Here is a 26,254-nt window from a genome sequence, read left to right on the forward strand (position 1 = left end):
GATCTGTTTTGGTTTCTCGCTTATTGGATCTTGATTGAATCTGATTATTTTTTATTATTATTTTGTCATTTTGTTTGGTTTGTAAGTAACGTTGGTAAAATGGAATTTGACTAAATTGAGACTATTTTCTGAAGCGAAGGTTATGATCTTTCGGGATTGTTGATGGGGAAAGTTAAAGTGGAAGTGGTGGGAGGGATCGAAAGTTGTCATTTTGAAATTAAAGCAACATAAAAAAAAATTTTCCTCGGTTATTTTGTGGATTAGATTATGTTTTGCCAAGTTAGTTGTTACTGAAATTGTTACTATCTAGTAACATTTTATCATGTTTTGCCAAGTCAATTTCAGCAACATAAAGTCAATTATTACTAGATGAATTGTTACTGAAATTTTGTGGTTAGCTTAAAATTCAATTGTTACTGTAATTGTTTAATACAATGTTAATTTTCTTAGGTAACTTCAGTAGCTAGATTGTGTTAGACCTAGCAATTATCATGTTCCGCCGCTGGGGTAACTCTCAACACGATCAGGACACCGATGAGCAGGAACATGACAACAAGGTAATGACAGATTGTTTAATCATAAAGAATATTTCGTTGACTAAACTCCGATTTTATATTTAGATGCCACATTTATCATAATCATCTATGGTTGTAAATTCGTTTGAGTAGTTTGTGAATGATGAGGGAATCTTTGCGTCTGGAGCCAGCATTATATTTTTGTCATGCCTCTCCAAAACTTTCTTTATATGGATGCATTTTCAAGCGTATTTTAATATCAGCGTCATTGTTAGTATTCCATACAAGTGCTGTGTCACCTATTATTCCTGCACACACAGAGGAAACCTTTTTGTGTGTGTACAAGAGAGATGGGAGTTTTTTCCTGTATAATAAAAACCTGCTGCAGCAACTAGACGTAACTTTCATACTCAAAGTGAACCACCATAAAACCGTGCCCTTTGTTAATTTCTAAACTTATATCTTGAAAGTGGGGATTAGAGTTTTATACATGATCTCTTTACTCTTTTAATGCTTGAAGATAATCAGAGTAAAATCTGTGTGCAGGTCAACGAGCTTAAAACTGCCCTGGGGCCACTTTCTGGACGCAGCTTGCAGTACTGCACTGATGCTTGCTTGAAGAGATATTTAGTAGCCAGGAACTGGAATGTAGAGAAGTCAAAAAAGATGTTGGAAGAGACGCTGAGATGGAGATCAACATATAAACCTGAAGAGATCCGTTGGGTAAGGGAGGCAATTGTTGCCTTTTAAATTCTTGCAAGTACTAGTGATCACAGATGTATTGCAATTAGCAACAGCAGCTTGTGATATGGATGAAATGTACAGTCAGTAAATACGCATGAAGGGACACATGTTATAACTATGTTGTGTTATTGTCGGTGAAGCAAAGACACTCTTTCTAGGATAGTTTGTCAGATACAGACACTTCGGATAAAAGGAGATGTGTGTCTCACACCCCCAAGTGGTGTGTCTCAAATTTTTTATTTACTTTTTTAAAAATTTTGACACGTGAGTTAATCTTCTCCATCTCACCTAATGTATGTCCTATATTTTTTCATGTTTGTTCAATTTCTGACGCACAAGATACATGTCCTCAATGATGTGCATGACAAGCCCCCTTTATTAAAATTTGGAATATAAAGTTAAAAGAGAATCTTAGTTCTTAAACAATTTGTGTATAAAATATGAACATAACTTGTAGGAACTGAATTTTGACTTTGTTTATATCTGCTATATGCTGTTATTGAGACATGAATACTTTTATTTTGTGTTCCACCAGTGATAGTGTGATACAAAATACATCACGCAGTCACTCATCATATTCAAAAGATTACAGCCCCAGAATTCAAAATCAAAGCTAGAAAAGAGTATTACTTACATTGAAAAATTGTGAAGAATTAAATAACATGATATATCTAAATGTATAGTTGCAGTTGACGTGTCCGTGTCCTACATTTTGAGAAGTTAGGTATTGTTATGCTTGTCTGCTCTCGTGTTTTGTGTTCATGTCCGTTCTTCATATTGGCAATGATAAAATGGAAATGAGCAATTGAAATTAATGTTCAAATGATTTTTTTGTGTTTAGTAATAGCATCATCTTCACCACCCACGGCCAATATCACCTGTCAAATATTATTATTTGTTGGGATCAAGTCCCTTTAATTTTTTTTAAACTTGTAATCATGTACTTGTTTGTTAGAGTTTTACATTCTGATGTTATAACACTGTTTTGGCATAGCTCCTACTTGTTACTTGAATTGACAGTGGTTTTATTTTCAAAACTGGCTACTGCATTTGCATTAACCATTTAAATGTACGTCATTTTTTAGCATGAAGTTGCAGTTGAAGGTGAAACTGGGAAGATTTACAGAGCTAATTTCCACGATCGTCATGGGAGGACTGTTCTTATACTGAGACCAGGGATGCAGGTATCCGGTGAATCTTGAAATTTCATTAAATTCTTTTATTCAACATTTTCATTTGGTCCCTGTCACTTTCTAAAGAAATTATTTGGAATCATATTGCTATACCTTTGCAGAATACATCATCACTCGATAACCAGATGAGACACTTGGTGTATCTTATAGAAAATGCCATTCTTAATCTTCCGGAAGGTCAAGAACAGATGGCGTGGTTAATTGATTTTACAGGATGGTCTTTAAGCAACAATGTCCCTATCAAATCTGCTCGAGAAACTATCAATATATTGCAAAACCATTACCCTGAGAGACTAGCCATTGCGTTTTTGTACAGCCCCCCACGCATATTCGAAGCATTCTGGAAGGTTTGCGTTCTAAAATCCTTGAGATCATATTTTTCTGTTTGATGCCCGAATACCTGTGCAAGTTTGGCTAAGCTTAGAAGTTTTATTTATAAGTAAGTTATTTGTGACGACGGTAGGGTAAAGCTACTTAAAAAATGTACGACAAATTTACTGTAAAGTAACTTATTTGCTTATCTTCCTTAACTAAATTACTCTGTTATTAATATTGCTTATTATTGATATTTCTAAAGGGACGTGTATTTGAATGCCTCGATTGCATATTTCGATCTATTGATGTTTCTTACAAGAAGCATCATATATTTTCTTTAATTGAACTATTGCAAGAAACTGGGACTTTTTTCGACATTCACACATTTTGACTGAACTGCACAAGTTGTCTACAATATATGTTCACGAGATTGTTCCATTTCTTTATATATTTTTTGGCGCGCGGTTGGAACTTGGAAGGTTCTTCAACAAAGTTTTCAATGTTTTTTGTGTGCTTCTGTGTTGCAGGTTGTGAGGTACTTTTTGGATCCCAAAACCTTCCAGAAGGTGAAATTCGTGTACCCGAAGAATAAGGACAGTGTGGAGCTGATGAGTTCCTATTTTGATTCTGATAATCTCCCAACTGAGTTCGGGGGGAAAGCCACGCTGCAGTATGATCACGAGGAGTTCTCGAGGCAAATGGTACAGGATGATGTGAAAGCTGCTAAGTTATGGGGTCTGGATGAGCACCAAGCTAATGACCGTGGAGGAGCCGAGGTGGCTCCAGAGCCCGAGTACCTTGCTTCATGAGACAGCTGAATTCTGTCACCGATGAAATAGCGAGACAACCTAATTTATCAGCGAGCTAGTTCAACCAGAAGCTATAGTCACATTTTACGAGATCAACTCGTTTTATTGTCGAACTGTTGCATCTTGTTATTCATGAAAATGAAAATGGAAGTTTTTATTGATTAATGTTCACAATTGACAATCATCTATCTTACATTGTACATCTATCTAAATTTCATTGATGAAATGGATCATAGGTTCTCTTGCTGCATCTTTTCTTGCATGAAGAAATTTATTTGTTCATCTTGGGGACGGGTTTGTGTCAAGTGGTGCTTTTTAAGTCGACTGTGAATTACTCAAAGCATCTTCAGTCATGGTGTAAAATATATCAAAATTATGATTTAGATCTTTAAAATGATCTGAAACCTCTACAATGGAGATATGTAAAAGAAATGTAAATTGCATTTTTCATCTTTTTACATCCACGAGGCAAAAAACGTATTTAGATATTTCCATTGAAACAAAATTTGAATTCAAATTCATCTGGATGTAAATAAGAATGTAAAAGTTATTTTGAATACACCAATTTACACCTAATTTTGAGCCACCATTGAAGATGTCTCATCTTTCTGTTACACAAGTAACTTATAATTTTGTTCAAAAATAAAATTTACTTCAATTACTTTTTAAACTTAACCAAACATGCGATATATACAAGTCAAAACAAACTTTGCTACATTTAGGACCAGATTTTCGCATCAAAGTATACAAATATATCTATTTACTCACTCATTTTCAACAATAAACTGAGAAAAATTCAAAAATATGCAAAAGAAAATAAAAAATTCAAAACTCCGTATCGTTCACTGCACACACTTTTTTTTTTTCCTTTTTCCTTTTACCCTTTCTCACAAAAAGAGAGAAAAAAATGGTTTCTGCCAAGTAATTTGCACTTAACACAGCCTAATATACATTAGATTTGGCTCAAGTTGAAGCAAGATAACATGATAAGAAACTACTACCAAAACCGTCTTTTAAAGCTTCGAGTGCCAGTCTGGTAAGTACGAACCAGCAAACCAGCTCCAATTCCAACTCCTAGGCAAATGCCAAGGCCTATTCCAACACCAACCCTGACGCCTGCGTTGAACCAGTTAAGCTCCCCATCTTCACTCCAGTACAAGTTATCATAGACTTCATCACTTTCTGGTTTATAATTTCTGTATTCTGCAACCTGAAAAGGTAAAACGGAAATATTTCTGAGACAATGCATATTATAATCATAAACGCGAGTGAATGAAAATGCCAACTCTTCCAACAAAAATTGTGAGTATACGAAATACTACAATGAGAGTGACAAACATTCTTTGTGAACAAAACATGAATATGGTGACATAAGGCTAGCAGTCATGCATCAGAAGCAGTAAGAAATGGTTTATCACTAGTTAGCAAAACATTTGACACAAAACAACAAACCAAGCCTTGTTCCAATAAATTTGGGTGGTCTACATGACCCCCTTTTCGCTACGTACTAATAGATGTACTTGAAGGTTCAAAGCAACTACAATAGCCCATGTTTGTTTGGTGTTTTCCTCCCCATTCTAATGTGTTCTACAGAAATAACATCATTGTTATAACATGAGCCTTTTTCAAAGCATGTTTGGGAAATGTGTATAAATGGTTTAAATTATTAATAGATAGAAATGAGTGGTGATTAAGTGTTGTATTTATGGGTCCCTCAAAATATGTGCATAAAAACTGGCCTGAGTGTTTATAAACACGATCCAAACATAGGCCAGTTTTCACATGACCCAAACATTTTCTATATGAGGAAATATGTGGCTTGAAAGGAGTGATTGCAATGCATAAACATGTATATCAAAGATGTTGTCAGGTAGAAATAGAAAGATTAGATAGTCACCATTTCATGGTTAATGAATTAATGCAATAAAATATAACAAGAAGAAAAGTAACTATTGATAAAGTTAAAGAGTCCATGTCATATATGTGTTGAACAACCACTATTTGAAAGCTATACTACCTACACTCCTTTGACAGTATTGAAAAATTAATCTTTGGTTAGGCACTCGTCGAAACGCGTTTCTTTCACACCTTAGAGCACTCCTCATGTGGTCATTCTTGACTTCAACTTGTGAATGAATATTATGTCTCCTTTGTAACAACTGAAGCTTTTAGAATAAGGTAGTTTGACAAGGTATACAAAGAAATCGAGATCAAGTCTTGCCGCCACATATTTTATAAACTCGAGATTTTAGAATTAACATGTCCTTAAAATATATATCCTAGTGAGAGTTGTGAAAGGCACCTGCCTGTTCAAATAACATCACATGCATTGACAAAAAGGGATCAGTTTTATATAGAATAACAGCTCAAAAGAGGTAGGATATAATTTCATACATCCGCCTAATTTCTAAAATCACGTGAATCTTCAAAAGAGCAACAAACCGAATAGCAACTAAAACAATCTTGGTTTAATTCGAACTTGTTTTTACTTATGATGGTTCCTTAAAAGATTGCCTGGAACATTTTCTAGAATTTCTAAGTTTTCCAATTACGATGGTAGTTCTAGTCAGTTAATGTGTTCTAGGTATCAACAAAAAAAAAAATTGAACAGTATACTTGAAAAGACTATATATGACCTACCAATGAATGCTTATATATGCTTTTTAAATTAATGCTGATACGGAAAACAAGGCAACAACATATTCTCTTGAACAGCTTCCTTTGCTTAATGGCCAACCATTCAGAAATTCATTACGGGATTTTGGTCCCGAACTACAGCAGACACGCTATAGTATAAATGGTCTGTGATGCACTGGCTGTGATAAGGTTAAACAAATAAATCAGCCCACAACTTTCACTTTTTTTTTTTTTTTTCAATATATAAACTACCAGGTAAAAATCACAAGCTAACCATTAGCAAAATTCAAGGAAAGTTGGATGCTTTATAGGGTTTTCATCTCACTGTATCAAGTCTCTCTTAATTATCTAGTCTATATAAAGGAGTCTGAGGGGGGGCCTTTCTGTATGGTGCAAGAGACAAAACACAAAGGTGTGTGAAGTCTCTTTTGTAAACGTTTTCTCAGTTTTACTAAAAATCGTCTCTGTTAGTTAGAAATCAGCAGTAGCGGAAGTAGCTTCCACATGAAGGTAAACCATTATAAATATGTGTGTTTCTAAGAGTACATTTCCATTCTTGTTTGTTCATTATTGCTCTCGGGTTTGAGGTTGGGTTTAATCCATAACATGTCTGCTCTAATAGCATCAGAAGATTAGCCAGAAAAATAGATGATAAATAATTTATGAAATCGCAACAACCAATGATCACATAAACCAAACACAAGACTGGAATTATCAAACTTCATTACCTGTAAATCAAGTCCAGATGCACCATCTTTATTGGATTCGGTGGTTTCATACTCAGGTATTGAAGCCAAACCCAACGTTCCCTTTCTATGCTGTTTCTGATGTTTAAGCTGCAGAGTCTTGGTTAACATGACTGGTGTTCGCGAAAAGCTTCCTGCAACACAAACTTCTATAGTAGGTGAGAACAATTCAGCACTTCTAATCTGTTTGCCCTTCAGAAATCCTGGGCCAGGACCCATTACCAATTCACAGTCCATGCTCCACCTATGTGTTGTGTTGTCTGAATCCCCTATCAAACCATTAGCATTAGGCCGTTCTAGAACTCCAACGAGCACAAGATCCTCTCCATCAAGAGCTTCAAACTTTATACTCCCCGTAAATCTTATAATATCTGTGCTCACAAATGTAACCTCTTCGGATTTCTTACACATCCGATCCCTTCGAAGTAAACAAGAAACTCCTTCTGAGTCAATCGAACATCTTACACCATTCACTTCAAGGAGGGTTTCGGGACTGAGGGGGATGTGATTAAGAATAAGAGATTCGGGGGTTGACTCGTCCACCTTGAAATTGCTTATTCTGACATAGAACACTTTTATGTCAAACCAAGGTAATGAAAACTTGCCACCAGATTGATACGAAGAATGCCTTTTATTCTGTAATCTTGGATCAACCAGATTCCCATTGCAGTGAGATTCATGAGAATTCTCCATCTTTTCCAGAAATTAATTTACACCAAACTCCTATGCAGACATTGATATAACCAGATGATTCCAATTCACAAACACGAAAGAATCCTGTTCTGTAACCAACACAAGTCAAAAAACAAAATATTCTTAAAAAAAAGTAAAAATAAAAATAAAAAATATTAAGGTAAAATGGAGTATGTCATATATACTAGTTCAATTCCAGAAATTAGCAGACTCCTTATTAAATATCCCCTAGAGCCCACAAAACTACGTACAAATTTGCATCAGAGAAACGTATGAAATTAAGGTTGCCACTTGCCAGGTAGTAAAGAATCATTGATATTTACAACTGATTCCTCAATTTAAGGAAAGGAGAAGACAAATTCATAAGGATCATGCTACACAGCCAGGCTCAAATTCAGATGGGACAAGCGTCGACACATGATTGGATAGTTTGAAAAACTAAAAAAAAAAACACTAAATCATTTTCTATCACATCGATTTGTCTCTTCGCTCCCAATTTTTAAGCCTGGCTAGGTGGCTTTATTCAATTCATAACAACTAGGCCAAACATCCCCCAGTTTCACCTAAAGACTGTAACCAATTTTACGGGGTAAAAATCATAATTAACACTACAATATTCAAAAATATTACCAACAAAAACAAAAAACAGGGATCAAAATGTAATTCACAAGTAGTCTGCTCAGTCAAACAGATTCAATCTAGAAAAACAATACCCCTAAAATTTATTAACAGAATTAGAAAAGAAAGAAGGCACATATATTATGTTGATGCAGAATCAAGAAACCAATCAAATAGACTTGTTCCATAAACACAAATTAATTTAAAGTCTTTCCTATCATTTCACAACACTTTTTTCAGAAGAAGCAAACATTCAATTATATTAAAAGATAAAATTTCATGATTATTTAAGGAAACAATAATCAAGGTATGACAGCGAGTTCTTTTAAACCTTTTAATATCAACATCAGAGTTCTAACTGCAACTAAAAGATCGATCGGATTTCAAGATGACATTCTTGCATTCACTACCTCTTTCCTTTCTTTTTCGAATTTTCTGGGCAGCAACAAATTCAAGAAATTAAGAAAGCTCCAAAAAACAGAATACAAGACTGAGAATCTCTCAAATCTCTAACCTGCGAGTCTGCGAAGCTTTAATCCACCCACACGGTTTCTTGTGGCCCAAATCAAGAGTCGGTGACCCCAGTCTTTGGAATTTCTGCGGTCAGCTGTAGCCTGTAGTATAAAATTCAAGCACGGAAGATTTTTGTGGATTGAAAGGCTGAGGTTTTTTATGTGCATTCTAATTAAAATCTTGAAATATTATATATTTCGTCGTTGAATATTCCATACATAAATAGAAGCGTGGATATTGTATTCTATTTTCGCGTTTGCTTATGTGTACGATTATTTGCATGTTTGGATAAGCTTAAACATTAGCTTATAATAAAACTTTCTTGCTGATTAAGGAATAATTTTATCTTCGTCACTTTATGTTTACCAAACGTTACTTTGTCTAAATCAGATCACTAAATTTTAATTTATTTTCGTTAATCACTTTATTAGCTTTAATTTATTTTCATTAATCACTTTATTAGCTCCCATTACTAAACATATATTACTTGTTTCGATTTCATTATAATTATCAGTCAAAAATCAACTTTAATTTTTATAACACTTTTAATACGGCGCATAATTATTATTCATTTATTCATCACTCATTTCTATTATATTATAATTCAGTAGTTCAAACTAAAATTTAAACAAGCAATTAATATACTAAACATAAGCAGACTTTAAAAAATTATGGCAATATGACGTGTCTAATGTCTTTAGGTAATTACAATGCCTTCTGCATTTACGACTTGATTAGGTGACACAACACATCATGTAGCTAACAAAGTGATTAATGTTGAAAGTAACTTGACTTCACTAATCATATCGAGACAAATAGTTGAAGCCATGGTTTAAATTTCGTTGAAAGTTGAGCGACCAAGAAGGAAATTTGCTTTTGATTAATCTTGAATATAAACATTTGGTATGACCCATAGGCCTTAATGGATCGAGCCGGTTTGATTCAACACACTGCACAAGCTGGCTAGTGCTCGTTTTGGGATGAGCCTAACGCTTAACTGCCATATTATATTTAGGAACTCTCGTTTTGGGATGAGCCTAACGCTTAACTGGCATATTATATTTAGGAACTCTTTGTTAAAGAACCTATTCAAACCATGTATTTGTTTAAAAAGCATATTCTCAATTTTTTTTTTTTTTTTTGGTGAAATGACCTTCAATTTTAAAATACAATAAATAATAAATGCCCCTATTTGAGCTAATTTTTTGGGACATAAAAATGAAATTTTTTACTGTTATATCTCTCTTAAAGCTGCAATTGTTGACCGATTGTGTCATGTGTGGGATCCAGATTTTATACCAACAGTCAACTTTTTCATGTAAATAATTTGGAAAATATAGCACAAACAGGCTCGATATCAAATCTCTTAAATACCCTTACCAGTGGAAAACACATTAACACTCGTAACAATCCAATTAAATTCCCTAATTCAATTTTAGAATCATAATCGCCCCTTTCCTTTTCTCTTCAATGGTCGTGTCTGCTACTTAAAATCCTCTTCTTCGTTATATTTTTCACATATTTTGGGTAAACAAGAATTTGGTTGCTATATCATATCCATTGAAAAATCTCATTTATATTTGAAGGGGAAAAAGAGATATTTTAGAAATCTCATGTTCATTATAATTTTATTGTTGAATATTGTATTGAATAATATTTTAGTTGGTGTGGTTTTTGCATTTAGTGTGTTTTTTGTGTTGTTTGTAATTATTGGATGATAATGATACTCCAGCTATTATCTGAAATGTAGAACATCGCTCCAGTAGTTATTTGCTACTTAAATAGTAATTGATTTTTTTCAACGAAACAACTTTTAGTAATGGGCTTCCAAATGTATGTAACAGAAAAAGACGGATCATATTATAAATAAAAGTTGAAATGACCTAAGTATATGTTAACAAGTTGGTGAAAGCACAAATCATCCTATACGTCTATTAAGTTAATATGCTTGTCTTTCAATTTTTGTACATCTCATGTACATATTACAACTTAAATAAATTTCACTTACTGTGCAACTACTTATAATCGTATTTACAAACAGAACGACATAATTGTCGTTTTCTTTATAGTAACTACACTTATGTTCTGTTAATTTCTCCTATATTTTGATTTGTTTCAACATAACGTCTCAAACATTGAACCCCTTCCTTGAGAAAAACAGAAATGTTGATCATGTAATAAAAAATGGTGGAAATGACATAGATTATATGATACGGAGTTAATGAAAGCACAAATCACTCTATTGATTCATTAGAATATAAGTAATGAGCATATCTTTAAAGTTTTGTAAATGTTAAGTCTTTATTACAACTTAAATAAGTTTCACTTATTGTTTCTTTTGGTGCGGATGTGGCACGAATGCTTATAATTGTGTTTACAAACTGAATGACACAAAGGCCATTCTCATCACAGTAATGACACTTCTGTTGTTCACAAATGAGTTCAATTTATTGGTTCTCGGGGCATAGATGGGATGTGGCTTCTTATACTTGTGTTTACAAACATAAATATAGAAGACTCATTTTCCTCTTAGTGACAACATTTGTGCTGTTTTGTTGCTTTTTCCTATATTTTTATTTATTTTAATGCAACTACCTCAAGCAATTGACCCTTTAGCCATATAAGACATAAATGTTGACGATGTGATAAAAAATAATTTAAATGACATAAATTATATGTTATCAAGTTGGTGAAACACAAGTAATCCTACGGATTCATGTCGAATAAGTAATGAATATATTCCTCAATTCTTGTACATGTTATATCCACCTTACAACGTTAATGAGTTCAACGTATTGGTTTTCAAGAATCCAAATGTTACATGACTTTTTATACTCGTATTTACAAACACGATGACACAATGGTCATTTTTATCTCAGTAGTGACACTTGTGACGTTCAATCGTTTTTTCCTATATTTTGATTTATATTCAATGCAACGATCTAAAGCAATGGAACCTCTAACATGTGTAAGACATAAAGGTTAAGCTTGTGAAAAAAATAGTTGAAATGACACAGATTATATATTATCGAGTTTATGAAAGCATAGACCATCCTACGAAAACTTTCTCCTTTACTGGCGCCCAATAGATAGGCTATTAGATTGAGTCGAATAATCCACCCATTTCCCAGCAGAGCCTCACAAAATCTTTCCAATTTGCCTATCGATTAAGTAATGAACATATTTGTCAACTTCGGTACATGACATATCCGTCTTACAACATTAAAGAGTTCGACTTATAAGTTCTCGAGGCACAATTATGACGTGGTTTCTTATATCATGTTTATAAACAGAAAATATAAGGGTCATTTTTATCTCAATAATATCACTTGTACCATTATATTTTTTTCTTCTTTGTTTTCAACACGACGACTTCAAGTAATGGACTTATGAAAAAGAACGGTTGAAATGACATAAATTATAATGAATGCTTATAAATTAGTAACGACACTTGTGCCGTTCTCATAAAAGTTTTCATCTCAATAATGACACTCGTGTTGTTCTCATGCAAGCTTATAAGTCTTATAACGGGGCTTGTGTTGTTATCATAGACAGTTATAAGTCCTACAACGGCACTTATGCCATACTCCTATTGTTTTATCCTATATTTTAACTTGTTTTCAATACAACGACTGTAACAGACTTATGAAAAAGAACGGTTAAAATGACATACATTAAAGTGGATGTTTATAAGTCAATAACGACACATGTGCCATTCTTATAAATGTTTTCATCTCAATAACGACACTTGTGTCATTCTCATGGAAGCTTTTAAGTCCTATAACAGGACTTGTGACGTTATCCTAGATGCTTATATGTCCTATAATGGCACTGGTGCCATTCTCATGGACACTTACAAGTCCAATAACTATATTTATGCCGTTCTCATGAGACAACAACAAATCACAAGTTAAATTCGAATTGAAAGATAATAATTCGCATAAGCAGGCTGGATTTGATTTCATTAATTTCTTGAATTTCAAATCATTCATGATCAAAGACAACAAAATTTCAAAAATATTATACGTATAGATTGAAGGTTCAGACTTTGATCTGCTAAGATTTAAATCACAAAAGATCAATCCACATGAAAGATTAGTATTTACCTTTAAATCTTAAGAACTTGATTAAAGATAATAAAAAAAACAAAAAACAAAAAACAAAAAATTTGTTCAAGCAAAAAATCAAACAATTTAACCACAAACCCAATTCAGACCTTATCAAGAATTCATCATTCAAAACACAAAATCCACATGAATTCGAACTGATAACTCCCAGACTAGAATTGGAAAATAAAAATAGAACTAAGCTAACCAAAGGCAAAAAAAACTTGTGTTGTGACTAGTGTTCTATATGACGGCGCTAAGGCGCACCTAGACATAATGCTAGGCCAAAACACCAAGCCATTTAAAACTTGTGTTGTGACAAGTGTTTTAAATAATGGTGCCAAGGCGTCCCTAGGCGCCGCCTAGACGTAATGCTAGGCCAAAACGCCACGCCAAGTGGCTTGATGTCTTATTTGGCGGTCAACGGCAATCATTGACCGCTAAAGTGTGCATTAGTGCTCATTATCATTCTTTTTAAATTTATTTTTTTTGTGTTGTTATATTAATGGCTAATTTCTTATCTTACTCTAATTTAAAACAAACCATTTGAACGTTATACCCGGAAAGTCTCCTCCAATTTGCAACATCTCGACAGTCGGCACTTTCTCTTCCAAGTTCCAACGGTTGCTCATCTAGTCATCTTCCCACTTTCCGGTAAGTTTGATGCCTCAATCTGCAAAACTAAAAGAGACAAAACTGGGGGTTTTCCTTTTTGATAGTCGGCCTATACTCCATAGAACTTGTGGCCGTAAGATTTTGTAAACAAGTGTTGAAATTGAAAGAGACAAACCTGGCAATTGAAAATCCAAAAAGAGTGACTAATGAGAATGTGTCAATGCACTGGGTTCACGTGGGGGTTTTCTGTAGGGTACACTATCAAGTTTCCAATCTTTTCTGTATCAAATGGGCCTGGTTAGTGGATAAAGGCAAATAGAATATTGTTATTGTATTTGTGATAATTATAATATTCATTCGTGAAGGCATCTTTGAATTTGATCAATATAATATTCATCCGTTACAATTGTGATCCTATTGCAATAAAGAAGGGGGGAAATGGGAAAGCTTGGGGTATTTCATGTTTAGAGAACTTTTAATTTTGTGTGCATCTTAATCTTATTTTAATTTAGTACACTGAATCCCAATATTTATAAATTTTATATTGTTTCTAATTTTTTAGGAACCAATGGAAGAAGGTGATTCTTCAACCGTATCTAAATCCAATGCTAGTAAACTCAAAAGAGATTCCGGAGATGTTGGACGGGAAGCCACGGTTTTGATAGATCCAAACAATCTTAATAATGTGAAATGCTTATTCTATGATAAGGTTATTAGCGGAGGAATTTCTAGGCATAAACTTCATGTAGCTGGAATCAAGGGACGAGTGTAGCATCATGTCCTAAAGCAAGTAAAGAACAAAAAGCTAAGTGTGTTGAGGCGATTCAAGGGACCAAGTCTAAAAGAAGAGACGAGAAGCTATTGCATGCTGCTAAGTTGAGGGAAAATGTGAATATATCTTTGCATATAATAGATGAGGAAGAAGAAGATTAAATTGCTATTATTGAAAGAGGGACTAGGAAAATGCCTATTAATGTGGGAACTATGGATCGATTTGCAAGGTCTATCAATGTCAATGATGCTTCTATGAGTGCAAATAAGAAATTGAGACAAAAAAATATGAATGATGCAATTGCTAAGAAAAGGTTATTAGAGGTTCATCAATATTTGGCAAGATGGGTCTATGAAGCTGGAATTCCTTTTAATGCCATTGACAATGATAGTTTTAAACTATTTGTGGAAACTCTTGATCAATATGGACCGGGTTATATTCCTCCTTCCCAATACCAATTAAAGGAGCTACTTTTGAAGGGAGAGGTAGAGAGGACAAAAGAAACTTTAAAGCAGCAAGAAGAAGAGTGGAAAAATAATGGGTGTTCAATCATGACCGATGCTTGGACCAATGGAAAAAGAAGGGACATCATGAATTCGTGTGTAAATTGTAAATTGGAAACGATATTTATTTTATCAAAGAAAGCTTCAAATAATGCTCGTACAGGTCAGTATATATTTGACTATGTCAATGATTGTATTAAAGATGTTGTAGTTGAAAATGTGGTTCAAATTGTAACCGACAGTGCTTCCAAAAGTATGGCCGCCGCAAAATTGTTAGAATTACAAAGGCCTAACATATTTTGGGCATCATATGCCACTCACACTTATTCTCTAAACTTCCCAGGTTCAAGGCAGTGATTAACAAGCCAAATCATTCACTATTTTCATTGATGCACATCACAAGACTTTGGCATTGATGAGAAAGTTCACAAAAAAAGAGAGTTAGGCATGAAGTCACTAAATTTGCATCCTCGTTCTTATATTGCAAAGCTTGCTTGATAAAAAAAAACAAGAGTTGAGAAGTATGATGACTAGCAATGAATGGGATAACACAAAATGGTCTAAGTCTAAAAAGGGACAAGAGGAATTTGATATTATTGTTCCGAATGATTTTTGGAACATGATAGACTTGTGCTTGAAGGTATTCACTTCACTAGTAAAAGTTCTTAGACTTATTGATGGAGAAGAAAAACCTTGAATGGGCTTAGTTTATGGAGAGCTACTAAAGGCAAACGATGACTTTGTAAAGACATTGAAGAGGGAGTGTGATTTTAGGCCAATCTTGGACATTATTGATGCTAAAAGCGAGGTCGCCTTGATAGTCCACTTCATACAACGACTTATTTTTTGAATCCATTCTATTTCTGCAAGAATCCGTGTATCAAAGATGATTCATTCATGATAAATAATTTGATTGCTTGTGTTGAGAAATTTTTTCCTATTGATCAAATGCAATATCATGTTATAAATATTGAGTTGTAAAGATATGTCCAAAAGGAAGGTTCATTTGGGAGGAAGCTTGCAATAAGTGCATGTGAGAACAATAATTAAAATTACAATCTGGGTACGTTAATATATTACTCTTTCTCCCGTATCAATACTTTATTATATTTTATATATGATTATGTGTACATATATTAAATAACATGTTTGTCTCTTTCATTTATATTTAATTATTTATTAGTGACTTGGTGGGATTTTTATGGGAATGAAACACCCAATTTGAAGACCATGGCAAAAAGGATACTTTCATCTCGGTTGTGAAAGAAACATGAGTTCTTTTGAAGGGGTCAATATTAAATTATTAATTAGGTTGTTACATTTTGATTTTACTCACTAATGAGTGATGAATAATTATTTGAATATGCTTTGTTACATTAAATGTACCTGTCTCTTCTTCCTTTTTTTTGGTAGATACAGATGAAGAAACAGAATAGACTTGACACCACCAAAGTGAACAATCTTGTCTATGTCCAATTTAATGCAAGGTTGACAAACAACAAGAGGATGAAGGGCAAAATAGAGACTCTATTAGCAACTAATGCACAATCTTGGATTGTAGAAGGTTGTGATGATGAGGAGGAGTATGATAGAGTAGAAAATGATATCTTACAACCTTTGAGAGGTACTAGAAATGCTCAGAATGAAATAAGGGAGCCCGACAAAGAGGATTTTGTATCGAAAGGCACAAAGGACAAATTAGATGAAGAATGAAATATTGAATTGGAGTTCGATAAAAAATTAGATAAGATCTAAGTTCTTATACTATTTGTTTACTATTTTGTATTTAAATTTAAAACTTATCTTTTTGTTGGAAATTTTGAGAAAATGTATGACGTTCCTATAAATCTGTTTTAAATGTTTAGTAAGTATTATTTTTAATTATTAAATAATTTTTTGATTTATTAAAAATTAAAATACTATTAAAATGAAAAAAAGAAGAAGCCCTTTTTACGTTTTTCTTACTCCTAAGCTTCACCTAAACTCGCATAGCCCATAGCTTGACCTCCACACATCGCCACGCATTACGCCTTTTAAAACACTAGTCAATACTATTCAATCCTCCTTACTATACCTACCACAAGTGCATCTCATTACTTTGCAATGGGGAGTTAAGAACCATTAGATTCATATGCTATTGACCTTCCATACACGCTATCCCTAGAAATTTAATTGGAGACTCTTATTGGATCAGACTCTTGGAGAGTGATAGCCACCTTCAATAATCCGACTGGCCCCTTTCGCAGTTGTTGGTGCCTTCTTGTCTTTCCCACTTGTGTTCATTGTCAAGCTTCCTTCTTAGATGCTCTGTACCATCCATGGAAGTGCACAAAATTACACTTCACTTTGCAATTTATCTAGCTGAAAATGGTAGGATGACATAATATAGAGATAACTTTCAAAATAAGTAACTAATTTACAATTTTGATCAACAAAAGAATTATTTATTTTAAAGCATACTCGTTTACTTAATAAGTAAATTTTTAAAAACCACTCATGCATATGACTTCGTGTACTACTTAATATAAGAGAATGAAAGGGAACACAATTTATTGTATTGTACCTATGGTTAATTGCAGAGGAGGTCGTGGTTCATAGATATCTCTGGACCAAAAGTACATCTTGGAAATCTCCGACACTGTCTGTCCGGACGCTGGCAGCTTCACTAGTTAAGCTGTGGTACGCCACCACAAAGGCCTCTGGCCAGAAATTACACAACCTGATAATATTACTGTGGCTGTACGCATTCCAAATATACCTAACCATTTTCTCTCTTTCCTCCACATCCTAAAATTACAATACACAACTGTGTTATAGATTGAGCCACAAGGAATCGTATGGCTATCAGGAACCAGCAAATTAGACTCACATGTAATGTGAGAGCTAGGTTCACTTCCCTGAACCCGGATAGATTTTCAGTCTAATGTAAAAGAAGAGTACTAGGTTGCTCAAAATGACCCTCCAAAAATAATTAATTTTAACGAATAAGACCATGACACTACATATGTAGAATGCCCAATATACCCTTCAATTGACAAGTTTACCATATGATTACGAGATAAAATGAAAATACTCATCTATTTAAAAAATTCGCAACTAACAAACATTAAACATCCTTAGTTCCTCACGAGTGTACAATTTACCATACTAAACATGTCTATTTAAACCAAAAAAAAAGGGAAATAAGAAAGAAAACCAATAAGATTTAAGTGACTTTGAGAACATAAAAGATCCTGTGTCTAGATATAAAACAAATATATGCCGACAGGAATATCAAGATTGCCATGGAAGGTTGTGTGATGAACGTTTAAGACTAACAGCAGACTATTTGAGAGTGACAAAGACAGTAAACATTGACCAAAATGCCAGGAAAAAAATTGCAGCCAGTGCCGACAAGTTTATGCTTCCCTCTTAACAAACTAGCCATTACGGTCTAAACCAGAGCCGCTACCTTTCTTTGGAATGGCAATTATTGAACTAACTGTTCAGGCTTCTTCATCTATCATTCTTGCAAGAATTTTGGCAGTTTTTAAGTGTTGGGAATAGCAAAAGAAAGATGAGAATTTGGCAGAATTTGGGTGGTTTCTTGAATGCTGCAAGATGTTTGATGAGTAATTTGGCTTTTAATGAGGAATGAGTGCACTAAATTTTGAGAGTAGACACAAACCACCACAGACTGGCCAGCAGTAATAATTTGGAACATGTCTCAACGTATGACTCTTGTTGCTATAGTTTGAATATGAATCTTAAAACCTAATCAGGTCAGAAAATACAAATCAGATATACAGTTTCAACTCTACAAGAGTATATAGAATAGCAAATACAATATCTATTTTTTTGGTAAAAAATGAAAAGCAAAAAGACAGTCCAAATCTTAAAAGTTCAAACGCAATTTCTGATAAAGAGAACAATGAATAAAAATATTTACCTGTGCATATTGCTGGCGTCAAAGAAACTTCCTTTACTAGCAATACTTACTTTTAAACACAACCAAACATGCTAAAACTCTTCGTGTGGTGTGTTCCATGCAGTGCATAAATTTACAAAGAGAAATAAACAATGCGGAACAGGCTCAGAGGATCCATTGGTTTCTTATAATCAAGGGAAAGAACTCCCCTCAGAAAATAGGTAGTTCTTAATCATCACAGCCCATTAAGGAGGAAATAAAAAGAACAGATCATAAAAAATAAAAAAAAAAAAAAAAAAAAAAATTCAAAAAATGTAAATTAAATTTTGGGAAAAACGGACTTCCTGGAACCCAGATAGATTTTCAGTCTAATGTAAAAGAAGAGTACTAGTTTGCTCAAAATGAACCTCCAAAAATAATTTATATTTTAATGAATACTAAGACCACGACACTACGTATATAGAATGCACAATATACCCTTCAATTGACAAGTTTACCATATGATTATGAGATAACATGAAAATACTTGTCTATTTCAAAAATTCGCATCATTTTCAGTGACAGCATCTTTAGTATCTTGAACAGAACATGCCACTAACAAACATCATGCTTAGTTCCTCACAGTCGTACAATTTACCATACTCGACATGTCAATTTAGAGATTAAAAAAAACAAAGGTAAAAAATACAACCAGTAAAAGACTTGAGTGACTTTGAGAACATAAGATCCTATGTCTAGATATAAACAAACATATGTATATACCAATGGAATATCAAGATCATCATGGAAGGTAGAGTCCAAGTCATGTGATAAATGTTTAAAATTAACAGCAGACTATTTGAGAGTGAAGAGAGCCAGTAAACATTGACCAAAATGCCAGGAGAAAAACAGCAGCAAGTGCCCACAACTTATACTTCCCTGTAACAAATAGCCATTACAGTCTAAGCCAGAGCCACCAGAATGGCTATTATTGAACTACTTGTTCGGGCTTCTTCATCTCTCATTCTTGTACGAATTTGGGCAGTTTTTAAGTGTGGGGAATAACAAAAGAAAGAGGAGAATTTGGCAGAATTTGGGTGGTTTTCTTGAGTGCTGAAAAACGTTTGATGAGTAATTTGGCTTTTAATGAGGAATGAGTGCACTAAATTTTGAGAGTAGACTCAAACCACCACAGACTGTCTAGCAGTAATAATTCCGAACATGTCTCAATGTAGGACTCTTGTTGCTATAGTTTGAATACGTATCTTAAAATCTAATCAGGTTAAATACAATTCACAATATACAGCTTCAAATCTCCTAGAGTACATGAATAGAAAATATAATTTCTATTTTTCTGGTACAAAATGAAAAACAAAAAGAGAGAGAGTTCCAAATTTTATAAGTTTGAACGCAATTTCTGGTAAAGAGAGCAATGAATAAGAATTTTTACCTGTGCAAATTGCTTGCGTAAAAGAAACTTCCTTTACTAACAGTACATAATTTTAAACACAATTTTTGTTTCTAAGGTGGGGAAACCTATTTCCATGGACAAAGTTACGGCTACAAGGGGTCGGCTCTCTTTTGCTAGAGCACTTGTGGAAGTAGATGCATCCATTAAGCTTATTCGGGAGGTCAAGATTAGACTTCCAAATGGTGTTATGAGGGAGCAAGAAATTGTCTATGAACATGAACCAAAGTTTTGTGGTTCATGTAAAGTGTTCGGTCATTCCACTTCCGGGTGCAACTACAATAAAAATGAAGTTGCGAAAGGAAAAGGGAAAATTGCTACTTCAAATCAAAGTAAAAACGAGCGGGCAGGTAAATCAGCACCAAATGGCCAGAAAAGTCGTGATGGGGATGCGGGTGTGAACAAACGAACTGAGGAAAATGTCTCTACACCTTTACTTGGTAAAAAGGGCCAGAATTCTGTGCAAAAATCTGGGCAGAATCCGGTCCAAAAGGAGCAGAATTCTGGGCAGAATCCGGTCCAAAACGAGCAGAATTCTGGACATGTTACTGGGGACTGCGTGGTCGACCAAATGGGGGATGAACCGGGACAAATTGAGGCCCCATTTGAGAAGGTGGTTGCCAAGAAAAAGCGGCCTGCTGAGGGGAAAAAATCTGCCCACGTTGGGGCATCAAAGAATGGGGCAGATTTATCCTTAAACCTTCCTCCAGCAGATTCAAGTAAAGTTTGTAATGAAAAACTCAAATGCAAGATTGACGAGCAAAGTAAACCGGTTTCCAAAGTTGCTAAGAAGAGGGGCTCCTCCCTTGCTTCTTCATCATGAAGATAGCATCTTGGAACATTAGGGGTATGAATCCACCCCTCAAATAAAATGGGAGTTGTGAGTTCCTAAAGCTTCATAGCATTGATATCATGGCTATTTTGGAAACGAAGGTGGAAGACCGTAAGTTGATGAGAATTTTGAGGAACAAGTTCAATGGCTTTTTGCATGCAAACAACTTTGGTACTCATAGAGGTGGACGTATTTTGATTTTGTGGAATCCATCCAAAGTCATTTTGGATGTGATGGAGGTTCATCCACAAATCATACATTGCAAAGCTACATGCAAGGTAACTTCTCTTGTTTTTCTTGTTAGTTTTGTATATGGGTTTCATACTATGGTAAACCGAAGGACTCTTTGGAATACCGTCATGGAGCTTAATGTAAATATTTCTCTACCTTGGTTGATTGTAGGAGATTTCAATAATGTGCTAAAGTTTGATGAGAGATGCAATGGGTCGGATGTGACCCCGTACGAAATCAAAGATCTAGCATCTTGTTGCCTCAATGTGGGTCTCTCGGATGTCCAATCTATTGGTTGTTTTTACACTTGGACGGATGGGACGAGGTGGAGTAAAATTGACAGGGCTATGGTGAATGATGTGTGGATACAAAAGGGGGTTGTTGTGGAAGCAAATTTCCTCCCTTCCGGATGTCTTTCCGATCATTCCCCGTGCATTGTATCCTTTCTTGATTGTGGGGGAAGAGGAAAAAGTCCCTTTAAGTTCTTTAACATGTATACCAAGCATGTGGATTTCAATGACTTGGTTATGGTTTGCTGGAATTCTCACTTCCGAGGGAATAAACAATTCATTCTTTGCAAGAAGTTGAGCAAATTGAAGGGGGCTTTGAAAGTTCTTAATTCCAAGCATTTTGGGCATATTTCTAGTAGAGCATCCGAGGCAAAATGTGAGTTACTTGCTGCCCAATTACAACTACAAAATCAGCCTACTAATGCTGTTTTTCAGAATTTGGTAGCTAATATGAGGAAGAAAACCGTTGCATTGTGTGAAGCCGAACGTAGTTTTTACTACCAAAAGGCTAAATGTATTTTCCTCAAGGATAGTGACAAATGTACTAAATTCTTTCACTCCATTGTCAAAAGGAACTCAAAGAGAAATTTCATTGCTTCAATTCTTAAGGCCTACGGGAGTTATTCTACATCACAAGAGGAAGTGGCCACCGAATTTGTGAATTTTTACACCGACTTGCTGGGAAAAAAAGAAGCCGTTCAGCCTATTGATGTCAACATCCTTGCAAATGGTCCTTTGGTATCTTCGGAACAAGGGAATGATTTGATTCGGGACATCGCTTTGGATAAAATAAAGGAGGCTCTTTTTGGGATTGGAGATGATAAATCTTCCGGACCGGATGGGTACACTTCATGTTTCTTCAAGAATGCTTGGGAGTGTATTGAACGGGATTTTGTGGATGCTATTTTGGAATTCTTCTCATCGGGTTCTATTCTCCAGCAAATAAACCATGCGGTTATTGCTTTGGTGCCAAAATCTACTCATGCACCTTGTGTGGGGGACTATAGACCGATTTCTTGTTGTAATGTCACATATAAGGTGATTGTAAAAATCCTTGCATCGAGGTTGAGGCCTATTTTGGGAGACATTGTAGACCAAGCTCAAGCCGCCTTTATTGAAGGAAGAAGTATGATGGAGAATATACATCTTGCTCAAGAACTTATGAGGCAATATAATAGAAAGAGAGTTGCCCCGAGATGTATTCTTAAAATTGACTTGAGGAAAGCCTATGACTCCATTAGTTGGGATTTTCTTCATGGTGTCCTTGAAGGATTGAAGTTTCCACCGACATTTATTACATGGATTATGGAGTGTGTTACCACTCCGACATACTCCGTTGCCTTGAATGGGAGTATGTATGGCTTCTTCAAAGGTAGAAAGGGTCTTAGGCAAGGTGATCCACTCTCCATTCCTATTTGTACTTTGCCTTGAATATTTTTCTCGAATGATGAAGGATGCTACTTTGGATAGTGATTTCAATTACCACCCCAAGTGTGGAGCCATTAAGTTGACACACTTGGCTTTTGCCGACGACTTGATGCTTTTTGCTAGGGGTGATATTATGTCGGTTCAAATTGTCATGAATTGCCTTCAAAAGTTTGGTCTTTCTTCGGGTTTGAGTATAAATTTTCTGAAATCCAGCATCTACACAGTGGTATTTATGGGTACGAGCTACAAAGAATCATGGAAATCTCAGATTTCCCGAAGGGGTTTATGCCTTTTCGTTATTTGGGTATCCCTCTTGCCGCGGAGAAGCTTAAAGTGAGCTCTTATGCTCCTTTCTTGGATAAAATTGCGGGTTATATTGGTGGTTGGAATTGCTCCACCCTTTCTTATGCCGGCAAGGTTGAACTTATTAGGACGGTGCTTCAAGGATTGGAATGCTTTTAACTCTCTATTTTTCCTATACCGGCTACAATTATTTCTAGAATTGTTAGCCTTTGTCGGACCTTTCTTTGGGGAACTAAAAAGCCACTTGTTGCATGGAAGGATATTTGCCTACTGAAGGAAGAAGGGGGTCTTGGATTGAAAGATCTAAAGAGTTGGAATTTAACACTTTTAGCTAAATCCCTATGGAACATTCATACAAATAAGGACACCCTTTGGATTAGGTGGATTCACCATGTTTACCTTAAGGGGAATAGCATTTGGGAGGGGAAAGACCACTCGCCTTTGTTCAAAAAACTGCTGGAAATTCGGGATTTTCTGATTCATAGAGGTGGAGCCGGGCAGTTTTGTTGTTCTCGGGAAACGAACTGTTATGGGGAATTAAATCTGGATAATTCCTCAACTCCAAGTGCTGTTTTTGGCCCAAATTCCATGGGAGTCCAGCCTCAAGTTAGGGGCCGAAATGGGCAGATTTATAGCAGACACTTTTACGCAGGCAGACAGCTTTGTTCGGTAGGCAGTTTTTTGATTTTTCGAACGAAAATTTGGGCAGATTGGCTGGAGATAAATTCAATACGAAAATTGCCTATAATTTCTTTAGGCCTAAGGGAACTTTCAAGCCTTGGGGAGCCAAAGTTTGGAAACCGTGCATCACTCCGAAGCATGCTTTTATGCTTTGGTAGGGGCCCAATCAAAGCTCCTATTGCTCTACTTGGACATCGATCGCAAGTGTATTTTTTGTGGAGGTTTTGAAGAGACTTGTGAGCATCTTTTCTTCAAATGCTCCTTCACATCTTCATTATGGGGGAGTATTAGGAGATGGCTTGGCATCACAAGATCAATGACGACACTTGCTATGGCCCTTAAATGGTTGAAAAAGGAGGCTTGGGAGACTTCGTGGCTTAGCAAGGGGAAGAGAGTTGCTCTTGCTACCACTGTGTACTATATTTGGCTGACGAGAAATAGGAAATTATTTGAAGACCTCTCATATGACTTGGATTCCGTTGTGAGAAGGATCAAAACACACGTATACAAAGTCATGTTTACTTCGTATCCAGATGTCTTGATTCTTTATGAATCCTTGGCCATGGAGCTTTGATTTCTTTTGTATTTGCTTTCTTCTGTCTTTGCCCGGGTATGCCCGGGGTACTTGTTTATGTTATGGACATTGATTCGCCCGGGTATGCCCGGTGTAATTGTTTTTTATTATGGACATTGTCTCCCGGGTATGTCCGGTGTATTTGTACATGGTACATTTTTTATCTATATATTTACATTTACCGATCCAAAAAAAAAAAAAAAACACAACCAAACATTAAAACTCTTTGCGTGCTGTGTGCCATTCAGTGCATAAATTTACAAAGAGAAATAAACAATGTAGGGATCCATTGGTTTCTTATAATCAAGGGAAAGAATTCCCCTCAGAAAATAGTAGTTCTTAATCATCATAGCCCATTAAGGGGAAAATAAAAAGAACAATGCAATTGAAAAAAAATAAAAAATAAATCATGATATCATGAAAGATAGAAGGAATAAAAAAAAAAAAAAAACTAAAATTAGAGTATATAGTAAAACCATTCTGCTCAGAACTCGGATAAGAAATCATGAACAAGTCATATGTCCAGACATAATTTAGAAGGTTCATCATTGCCGTACAACATATGAGAAAGTTGAATCTATTAATACAAACCGTCCAAGGAGACAAAGACTCATTCTTCAGGCGGAGGGCTGGGCTCCATCTTATTGTATCATATAATTAACAACATAACAGAAAATCCAAGCAACAAATATCTGTTTCTCAGTAACATGAATTTTGCAGGCATTGATCCAACGCAGCATCAGTTTCTGTTTCTCTCATCATCAAATTAACTAAATATTACAATTAGATTATTACCAACTCAATATTGTATGTGTTCAAAAAGTTTGCAAATTCCTCATCCATTCCAAACAAACATCAACACAGATAATTATAATAACTTCAAAGAATGGGAAAAAAGTAAAAACCTTCGAAAAGGCATCAGATATTAAGCGGAGTTGCTGGTCAACACAAAATTTCAGATAATTTGCATCACTTTCCTTTAATTTCGACAATAAAACTGAAACTTTGCGTTTCACCACATTCTAACAGAAAAGCACAAGCCCTCGAACCCAAATCCCCACAAATGGTGAAGAAAAAATAATTATAGAAGAGAAATTCTTAATCAAAAATTAAAAAATAAATAAATAAATAAATCAGAGTAACTAATATAAAATAAATTCTAAATAAAAACCGCTTCGCTGTTTAAAAATAAAAAATATTAAAAATGGAAAAATTATGCTACAAACAAATGAATCCACTCAGGAACTAATCAATAAAAAATGAAAAAGGTTGGCTAAGATAAACGGAACAGACTAATCGAGATAAAAAAGACTAGGAGCGGCTAGATTTTTAATTTAACTAGGAGAAATAATTGGTGCAACCGTACTATGGACCACCTTAGCGGGGGCCCACCACACACCTCCAAGGTGTGTGAGCCACCCCTCGAGATGGTGCCGCGACATTGGACGATTGCACCGCATGTTGAAGTATTTCAACAAAGGATAAAACTATTTGCACAAAATTTGATTGACAAAATGGTTTACTCACTCTCACATGTATGCGGGTCCTCCTTGCATTAAAAAATTCGGCCATGTGGTCCCTACCATTCTATAGCGAGAGTGTGTAAAACTTTTAGTACAAATATGTTTGTACATATAGCACAATCCTTCAAGAAAACTAGGGTTTTTCTCTTCACTGCTCACTTGTATAGTCGTTTCAACCTTTAATTTTGCCAGCTAACTAAGCCCCTTTTTAGCCCCACTTTTTCAAATTAAGATGGGGCAATAGTATTTTTTTTAGAAT

General features: G+C 35.0%; 2 protein-coding genes and 1 long non-coding RNA gene across 6 annotated transcripts; 1 reads left to right on the forward strand and 2 right to left on the reverse strand.

Moving 5' to 3' along the window:
* The first annotated feature begins 310 nt into the window (after positions 1 to 310).
* Positions 311 to 3,826, forward strand: LOC111401315 (phosphatidylinositol transfer protein 3-like). The gene is made up of 5 exons (XM_023029004.1): positions 311 to 557; positions 1,062 to 1,238; positions 2,345 to 2,443; positions 2,554 to 2,799; positions 3,295 to 3,826. The coding sequence occupies exons 1-5, from the start codon at positions 492 to 494 to the stop codon at positions 3,574 to 3,576; spliced, it is 870 nt and encodes a 289-aa protein (XP_022884772.1). The 5' UTR covers positions 311 to 491; the 3' UTR covers positions 3,577 to 3,826.
* Positions 3,827 to 4,272: 446 nt separating this feature from the next.
* LOC111401316 (uncharacterized protein At1g01500-like) lies at positions 4,273 to 8,964 on the reverse strand. 4 transcript variants are annotated; one of them, XM_023029007.1, is made up of 3 exons: positions 8,785 to 8,964; positions 6,942 to 7,741; positions 4,273 to 4,786 (listed from the first exon to the last, which is right to left on the reverse strand). In XM_023029007.1, the coding sequence occupies exons 2-3, from the start codon at positions 7,650 to 7,652 to the stop codon at positions 4,574 to 4,576; spliced, it is 924 nt and encodes a 307-aa protein (XP_022884775.1). In that variant the 5' UTR covers positions 7,653 to 7,741; positions 8,785 to 8,964; the 3' UTR covers positions 4,273 to 4,573. The 4 variants fall into 4 exon arrangements, with proteins under 4 accessions (XP_022884775.1, XP_022884774.1, XP_022884776.1 ...); XM_023029006.1 differs by having other exon boundaries at positions 8,681 to 8,958; XM_023029008.1 differs by having other exon boundaries at positions 6,942 to 7,736; positions 8,785 to 8,927.
* Positions 8,965 to 16,668: 7,704 nt separating this feature from the next.
* On the reverse strand, positions 16,669 to 18,979 carry LOC111401318. The gene is made up of 3 exons (XR_002703979.1): positions 18,708 to 18,979; positions 17,343 to 17,566; positions 16,669 to 17,140 (listed from the first exon to the last, which is right to left on the reverse strand). It is a non-coding gene; the product is annotated as an uncharacterized LOC111401318 (long non-coding RNA).
* Positions 18,980 to 26,254: the final 7,275 nt, after the last annotated feature.

This window comes from Olea europaea, chromosome 10 (assembly GCF_002742605.1).
Source record: "Olea europaea var. sylvestris chromosome 10, O_europaea_v1, whole genome shotgun sequence".
Classification (NCBI taxonomy): domain Eukaryota; kingdom Viridiplantae; phylum Streptophyta; class Magnoliopsida; order Lamiales; family Oleaceae; genus Olea; species Olea europaea.

Coding starts and splice junctions, on each gene's coding strand:
- LOC111401315 (XM_023029004.1), top strand. CDS start 492: ATGTTCCGCCGCTGGGGTAACTCTCAACACGATCAGGACACCGATGAG. Junction 2,444..2,553: donor TACTGAGACCAGGGATGCAG/GTATCCGGTGAA, acceptor ATACCTTTGCAG/AATACATCATCACTCGATAA. Junction 2,800..3,294: donor TATTCGAAGCATTCTGGAAG/GTTTGCGTTCTA, acceptor TCTGTGTTGCAG/GTTGTGAGGTACTTTTTGGA.
- LOC111401316 (XM_023029007.1), bottom strand. CDS start 7,652: ATGGAGAATTCTCATGAATCTCACTGCAATGGGAATCTGGTTGATCCA. Junction 4,787..6,941: donor CATCTGGACTTGATTTACAG/GTAATGAAGTTT, acceptor TTACCTTTTCAG/GTTGCAGAATACAGAAATTA.